This window comes from Cetorhinus maximus, chromosome 12 (assembly GCF_964194155.1).
Source record: "Cetorhinus maximus chromosome 12, sCetMax3.hap1.1, whole genome shotgun sequence".
NCBI classification, from domain to species: Eukaryota; Metazoa; Chordata; class Chondrichthyes; order Lamniformes; family Cetorhinidae; genus Cetorhinus; species Cetorhinus maximus.
Window position 1 is genome coordinate 64,633,946 of NC_135890.1, and position 8,638 is coordinate 64,642,583.

The 8,638-nt window shown below is 43.7% G+C and overlaps 1 protein-coding gene across 3 annotated transcripts in view; it reads left to right on the top strand.

Moving 5' to 3' along the window:
* LOC144687521 (SWI/SNF-related matrix-associated actin-dependent regulator of chromatin subfamily B member 1-A) overlaps positions 1 to 7,284 on the top strand; it is a 32,682-nt gene extending 25,398 nt beyond the window's left edge. For 2 of the 3 annotated variants that reach the window (XM_078553763.1, XM_078553765.1), the window contains exons 6-8: positions 373 to 563; positions 4,651 to 4,782; positions 6,878 to 7,284. In XM_078553763.1, coding sequence (XP_078409889.1) covers positions 373 to 563; positions 4,651 to 4,782; positions 6,878 to 6,917 — 363 coding nt within the window. In that variant the 3' untranslated portion in view covers positions 6,918 to 7,284. The remainder of the gene's footprint in view (positions 1 to 372; positions 564 to 4,650; positions 4,783 to 6,877) is intronic. The other variant, XM_078553764.1, reaches the window with a different exon arrangement.
* The last annotated feature ends 1,354 nt before the right edge of the window (positions 7,285 to 8,638 follow it).

Sequence of the window (8,638 nt, forward strand, 5' to 3'; positions counted from 1 at the left end):
TGCTGCAATGCTGAGAACAGGAAGATCCTAGTTCATCCCCAGGGCTGTGCTGAGCTCATTGATCTTGGCCAGGAAAAATGGTTTGGGTGCTGCTGCACTAGGGATCTGGTCATCAGGTAATGATCACCACTTGCTGTGGGAAAGCACGCATGTGGCCACACACCCAGAGCAAGGAGCCTGGCTGTGATACCCTTAGTGGCTGAATAGCTGGCTACACATAACTGTCTGAACTACGAGTGTGTTGTTTCTTTAGAGCAAGAAGTGTACTGGTTCCAATCTGAGTTCAGCCCATTAGGCCCTCTCTAAACAGTTATTTATATAGTTGGGGGCTGAGTGAAACTGGGCAGTAATGGAGGTGTTGTGTTTGTGCAGCTGAACATCCATGTGGGGAACATCTCGCTGGTGGATCAGTTTGAGTGGGACATGTCTGAGAGGGAGAACTCGCCTGAGAAGTTTGCTCTGAAGCTGTGCTCTGAGTTGGGTCTCGGAGGAGAGTTTGTCACCACCATTGCTTACAGTATCAGGGGTCAGCTGAGCTGGCATCAGCGCACATATGCCTTCAGGTAGGCCGGAGTCAATTGGCAAAGGTTTTCTTGCTTTTTCATTGCTTTAATACTGGTTTACTAGTTTTTCATGATTTCTGAACATGGATCCCTAAATCTCTCTCTCAAACTGTTCTTACCTTCTCAGCATTTAGGAAATACTTTGATCTCTTTCTTAGGTCCAAAGTGGATTATCTCTCACCTCCTCGCATTGAACTCCATCTGCCAGTTTTGCCCACTCACTTAATGTACCAATGTTCCTTTGCAACTTTCTGCTCCCATCTACACTACTTATTGTGCCACCAAACTTAGTGTTGTGCGCAAATTTGGATATACGGCCCTCATTCCCTTTATTTATGAAATTGATAAATATAGTGAAAAGCTGAGGCCCAGTACAGAACCCTGAAGGACAGCACTGCTGACATCCTGCTATTACACAGTCTATTCAGTCTCCTACCTCCTAATAGATTCCCTATCCATGTTAGTAGGTTGTCACTCCCCCTCATTGTTCCCCATTTGCCCACTTAGAGTCACAAACTCATTCCTATTTGCTAGGTCACCCTGCAACCGTTGAGTCCTGGCTGGGAAACAGGGTGTCACTAACCCACTGACCATGTGTGAGTCTGGATTTTGATTATCAACTACCTGCAAACGACTACCTGGAGGCCTGGGCAAAAGCTGTGATCCCTGGCTATGATAATAATAGGACTAGCCCGTGCAGTCCATTGAGCCCGCTCCAGTATTGAAAAAGATCAAGGCTGATCTATCTCAACTTCACCTTCCTGTCTGATCCTTTGATTTATTTTTGATCTGTTTTAATTATATTTAACAATAGATAATCCACAGCTCTGGGCTAGAGAATTCCAAAGATTCATAATACTTTGAAATTTCTCATCTCATCTCAGTCCTTAATGACCAACCTTTTATCCTGAGACTCCTAGTGTTAACTCTCCAGACAAGGGAACTACCCTCCCAGCATCTATCTGGTCAAACTGCTTAAGAATTTTATGTTTCAATGAGATCATCCCTCATTCTTCAAAATTCCAGCGCATATAGGCCCAATTTATTCAATGTGCCCTCAAAGGAGAGCCCTCTTTTCCAGGAGTAAGTCTTCAATGCACTCCCTCTCGGACAAGTACATCCTTCCTTGGATAAGAAGAACAAAACTGTACACGGGTGTGGTCTCACCAAAGCCCTGTATAATTGTAGCAAGACTCCCTTATTCATACTCCAATCCCCTTACAATAAGGCAAATATAGCATTTGCTTTCCAAATTGCTTGTGGTTCCTAAATGTTAACTTTGTGATATATGTACAGGAGCACCCAGACCCCTCTGAACTAGGTTCCCAATACCAAAGTGCGTAACTGCATTTCTCCACTTCATTTTCCACCTGCCGTATTCTTGCCAACTCACATATCCTTTCAATCTCTTGCAGCTTCTTTGTGTCCACCTCACAGCTTACTTTCCCATGCAGCATTGTATTGTCAGCAAACTTAAATACATTAATTCTTCCTAATCATTGACATACAGTGTAATTGGCTGAGGCCACAGCTCTGATCATTGCACAGCCTGCCAAACTGAAAATGTCCTATTGGTTCCTACAGCCTGTAGGAATACAAGATCCTGAAGGGGTTTGACAGGGTAGACACTGAGAGGTTGTTTGTCATGGCTGGTAAATCTAGAATAGGAGGGCACAGTTTTCAGGATAAGGGTTTGGTCATTTAGGACTGAGGTGAGGGTTGAGTTTTTAGAATTCTCTACCCTAGAAGGTTGTGGATTCTCTACCATTGAATATATTTAAGGCTGAAATAGACAGATTTTTTGGCCTCAAGGAATCGAGGGATAGGGGGAATCGGCAGGAAAGTAGAGTTGAGGCAGAAGATCAGCCATGATCATATTGAATAACGGAGCAGGCTTGAGGACAGTATGGTCTACTGATGCTCCTATTTCCTAGCTTCTTATGTCTGTTAACCAATCTGAATCCAATATGTTACCTCCAATTCCATGAGCCTTGGTTTTGTGTAGCTCCTTGTCAAATGCTTTTTGAAAATCCAAATACATAACATCCACTTATTTACCCTGCTGGTTACAACCTCATTTTTTGATAGATTTTTAATCTTTAATAGATTTGTCAAGCATTGTCAAAGATTTGTCCCTTTCAAAAATGTTTACTTTTACTCTGCACAATCGTATTATGATTTTCTAAGTCCCTAATAATAGGTCATGATGTCAGCCAAACAGGCCCAGTTTTCTCCTGCCCTCTCTTCTTGAATAGCTGGCTTACATTTGCTACCTTCTAATCCATGGGGACTGTTCTAAAATCTCAGAATCCTGTAAGAACGTACCAATCTCAATCTTTGAAGCCATATCATTTAAAACCTGGACTATTGCTGGGAGCTCTTTCATGGGCTGTTTATCCTGTGAGTTTCTGATAATGTATATATGCTTTCAGCTGAACCCAGTGTTGTAATCCCAGAGAAAAGCCAGCACCAGGTCAGGGATGGGGCCTAGACTCTTATCTGCTTAGTGTGAGGCTCAGTATCACACAGGGTGAGCCCAGTTAGCACAAGCTGAGATCTTTGATAGTGTCATGAACCACACACTCCATCAGCCAACACCACTTAAAACACAGTAATCGGTCATTCACATCATAGTTGTATATGGAATCCCACCATACACAAAATAGCTGCTGCATTCACCTACATGGGTGACATAAATAGTTTAAAAAGTGGTAAAAGGAGTAGGGCTGATTAGGGACCAAAAAGGGGATTTACATATGGAGGCAGAGAGGGTTGACGAGGATAATGCTGTTGGTGTGGTGTACATGGACTTCCAAAAAGCATTCGATACAGTGCCACACAACAGATTTGTGAGAAAAAGTTATAGCTCATGAAATAAAAGGGACTGGCAATATGGATACAAAATTGGCTGTGTAATAGGAAACTGAGTAATGGATATTTTTCAGGCTGGAGGAAGGTTCGTAGTGGAGTTCCCCAGGGACCCTTGGTTATTGGGACCCTTGCTTTTCCTGATATATATTAATGATCTTGGTATGCAGGGGACAGTTTCAAAGTTTGCGGATGATACAAAACATAGGAGCATTATAAACTGCGAGGAGGACAAAGTGGAACTTCAGACGGACATTGATCAGTTCGTAGAGTGGGCAGATAGGTGGCAGGTGAAGTTCCATGCAGCGAAGTGTGAGGTGATTCATTTTGGTAGGAAGAACATGGAGAGACGATATAAAATGAGGGGTTCAACTCTCAAGGGTGTGCAGGAGCAGAGGGACCTGGGTGTATATGTGCACAGATAATTAAATGTGGCAGGACAGGCACAGAGAGCAGTTAATAAAGCATATGCAGTACATATATAAAGTACAAGAGCAGGGAGGTTAAGCTAAACTTGTATTGGACACTAGTTAGACCTCAGCTGGAGTATTGTGTACAGTTCTGGATGACACACTTTAGGAAGGATGTGAACGCATTGGACAGAGTGTAGAAGAGGTTTACAAAATTGGTTCTAGGAATGAGAAATTTCAGTTATGAAGATAGACTGTCGAGGTTGGGACTGTTCTCCTTGGAGAGCTAAAGGCTAAGAGGAGATTTGATAGAGGTGCTCAAAATCATGAGGGGGCTGGACAGAGTAGATAGGGAGAAACTATCCCAGCTTGAAAAAGGATCAAGAACAAGAGGGCACAGATTTAAAATTATTTGCAAAAGAAGAGAAAATTTTTCACACAGCAAATGGTTTGGGTCTGGAATGCACTGGCTGGAAGTCTGGTGGAGGCAGGTTCAATCGAGGCATTCAAAAGGGCATTAGATGATTGTTTCTATTTAAATGATGTGCAGGGTTATGGGGCAAAGGCAGGAAATTGGCACTAAGACACAGTGCTCGTTCAGAAAGCTAGTGCGCACACGATGGGCCGAATGGCTGTCTTCTGCACTGTAACAATTATGTGATTCTGTGACAGGAGTTCACTGTGTGAAATGCTTTGGACTATGACCTGGCTCCCCATGCAGTATACCTAACTGCTAAGCTGGCTGTGAGGGGGTGCTTTCTGCAGCCAGTGATTATAATGCCTGTTTCTTCTTTCTTGTGATATGACAGTGAGAACCCGCTGCCCACGGTGGAGATTGCGATCCGAAACACTGGAGACGCTGATCAGTGGTGCCCCCTGCTCGAGACGCTGACTGATGCCGAAATGGAGAAGAAGATTCGAGATCAGGACAGAAACACGAGGTACGTTCATATTACCAGGATCACCAAATGATCTCCACACCCTCCAATGCACATGCTCCCTATCCCCCAACACACACCAGCCCAGACTTGTCAGTCAGTCTTGACAGGCTGATTAAGGATAGTCAGCATGGCTTTGTGCGTGGTAGGTCGTGTTTAACGAACCTTGTAGAGTTTTTCGAGGAGGTTACCAAGAAAGTAGATGAAGGAAAGGCTGTGGATTTTGTCTACATGGACTTTAGTAAGGCCTTTGACAAGGTCCCACATGGGAGGTTAGTTCAGAAGGTTCAGACACTTGGTATCCATGTAAACTGGATTCGAAATTGGCTGTGTGGGAGAAGACAGAGAGTGGTAGTGGATGATTGCTTCTCAGACTGGAGGTCTGTGACTAGTGGTGTGCCTCAGGGATCTGTACTGGGACCATTGTTGTTTGTTGTCTATATCGATGATTTGGATGATAATGTGGTGAATTGGATCAGCAAGTTTGCTGATGACACTAAGATTGGAGGCGTTGTGGACAGCGAGCAAGGCTTTCAAAGCTTGCAGAGAGATCTGGACCAACTGGAAAAATGGGCCAGAAAATGGCAGATGGAATTTAATGCGGAAAAGTGTGAGGTGTTACATTTTGGAAGGTCAAGCCAAGGTAGGACATACGCAGTAAATGGTAGAGCACTGAGGAGTGCGGAGGAACAAAGGGATCTGGGAGTTCAGATACATAATTCCCCGAAAGTGGTGTCACAGGTAGACAAGGTTGTAAAGAAAGCTTTTGGCATACTGGCCTTCATAAATCAAAGTATTGAGTATAGGGAGTTGGGATGTTATGGTGAGGTTGTATAAGACATTGGTGAGGCCAACTTTGGAGTATTGTGTGCAGTTCTGGTCGCCTAACTACAGGAAGGATATCAGTAAGATTGAGAGAGTGCAGAGAAGATTTACTAGGATGTTGCCGGATCTTAAGGAGTTGAGTTACAGGGAAAGATTAAACAGGTTAGGACTTTATTCCTTGGAGCGTAGAAGAATGAGGGGAGATTTGATAGAAGTTTACAAAATTGTGAGGGGTATAGACAAAGTAAATGCAAGTAGGCTCTTTCCACTTAGATTAGGAGAAATAAACACGAGAGGACATGGCTTTAGGGTGAAAGGGGAAAGGTTTAGGGGGAACATTAGGGGGAACTTCTTCACTCAGAGAGTGGTGAGAATGTTGAACGAGCTACCATCTGACGTGGTAAATGCGGGCTCACTCCTAAGTTTTAAGAATAAATTAGATACATGGATGGGAGAGGTCTGAAGGGTTATGGACTAGGTGCAGGTCAATGGGACTAGCAGAATAATATTTCGGCACAGACTAGAAGGGCCGAATGGCCTGTTTTCTGTGCTGTAGTGATCTATGGTTCTATGCATGCACACGTGCGCACGCGTACACCCACTCCCCACCCTTCACATGCACACACATATACTGCCCACCCTGTGACACACACACACACATCCCCCCAACACACCCTGCCCCCAATGCTCAATGATTCACAGCTAATGAAGTATTTTTGAAGTGTCATTATTGCTGTAATGTAGGAGGCATATCAACCAATTTGCGCACAGCAAGCTCCCACAAGAAGCAGTGTGATGATCATGATCTGTTAAATCTGTTTTATGATGTTTGTTATGGGATGTGTTGCCCAGGACTCTCTTGCTTTCCGAATAGTTCCATGGAATCTTTTACACCCGCGTGAGAGGGCAGATGAGGCTTCAGTTAAAGGGCACATCTGGAAAGACGGCACCTCCAACAGTGCAGCACTCCCTCTGTACTGCAGTGGAGTGTTAGCCTCCACTTTGTGACTCCTACTCAACTGTGAGCATTTGGATGTGAGGAGAATAGGCTCGGGCTTTAGCTAAATGCTAGTGACAACACAACCAAGCAGTAAGGGTGAACTATATGTTGTGATTAGGATATGGAATCTGCTTCCACAGGGAGTGGTTGAGGCAAATAGTATAGAAGCATTTAAATAGAATTCAGATAAACACATGAGGCAGAAGGGAAGGGAATATTTTGTTTTTGTGTTGTGAATAGTATGTAATGACAGGTTATTTTTTTGTTTTACAGACGCATGAGACGTCTTGCAAACACAGCTCCAGCCTGGTAACTGAACCTATGTTCACCCTGGTCACCAGCCTGGTAACTGAACCTGTGCTCACCCTGGTCACCAGCCTGGTAACTGAACCCGTGCTCACCCTGGTCACCAGCCTGGTACAGATAATGAAGTTCCTGCAGCAATCATTGCAAGGGCTAATTCTGAAAGAATAGACATTCCCCACAGTGGCCTTGTCACAGACCCCCACACTGTGTATAAGGACTGGTGCAGTAGTGTCAGTGCTCCTTACAAGATGTCTTGATCTTATCCAGTTCCTATCCCTGCAGTCACTGCACAGGAGTCTTGCCTTAATCCGTTTTTTGTATAGGTGCCTATTGCACTTCTAGCGAAGTTTTTTAAATAAAGTTCTTAATTTTAATTATATTGTATTGTAATTGTTTTCATTTTTAATGCTTTTTGATGTGATCACTTGCTTGGCAGAGGTTATCAAACTGGTCATAAATTATAGCTACTAGTTGTCTCTCTTCACCTCACCACATCTCCCGATCCATTGATTCTTTGGTACAGAGGTTTGGAATGTCTGAAAGTGAAGTACAAGCTTTGTCATGAATGCTTTTTTCTCAGTCTGACGGGTCATACTTGTGTTTGGGGAAAGCAGAGAGAACCAAAGGCAGTGAAGTGATTGGTGAAAGCTACTGTTCCTGCTGAGTTGAATCTCCAACTTGAATGTTATTCAAAATGGGTTTGATGAGCTTTGGCTAGTCCTTAATGAAAGGCTGGCAAAAGGAGTTCCTCTCTCTCCAGGGTTATGGACAGTCATTCACACATTGATTTTCTGCTTAGAGTTGGGCACGTCCCTACAGTCAGACGTTGGAAAACATAGAACTTGGATTGAGCACTGTGCTGTGCAGGTCCATGGTCAGTATCTTTCCTGTTCTATAACATGCTGCTGATGTTCAAAACCCTATTGGCAATTGACATCTGATTGGAAAGAAGGGGGAGATTCTTTTTTTGAATGAGACCAGTTGACTGAGGATTGCATTGCTCTGTCTAAGCATAGTCATTTATGGCACAGGAGGAGGCTATTCAGCCCATTGAATCTATGCTGGCTCTCTGCAGAGCAATCCAGTGAGCCCCATTCTATCCTCATAGCCCTGCAGGTTTATTTCCCTCAAGTGCCCATCCAATTTCTTTTTGAAATCCTTGTCTCTGCTTCCACCACCCTCATGGGCAGAGTTACAGGTTTATTACCACTAGCTGCATAAAAATGTTCTTCCACACAACCCTCCTGCATCTCTTGCCCAAAATCTTAAAACTCTTTAGCAAGCCTGAGTTATTCAGTCCCTTTTAACTCAGTTGTACATCACTTCCCACAGTCACCTTCAAACCAGGGCAACCATCAAGTAGGCACACCTTTTAAAAATGTATTTTTGATGCCTTGACCGCTTGGGAGGAGCATTGCAATACACTCTTGTGAAGATGCAATGGATTGTGGTTTGTTTGTTCCTTTGTTTTTCCCATCTCACCAGCAGGAACCATCTGCCACCAGAACACAGGCCCAGGGAGACATTGTCATGAATGTGGGACGTTACAAGATGGTTATGTTTTTTAAGGTGAAGTAGAATGGTGGTCATACTAAATCTCTTCCCAGACACAGACCAATGTGACCTGGTTGTCCTGGAAAAGAAAGAAACCAAAACCTATTGAAAATCAAGTGACAGTTTTTGCATCTTGACAACTTTTTTGATACAGAGAGTGAACGAGATCATGCA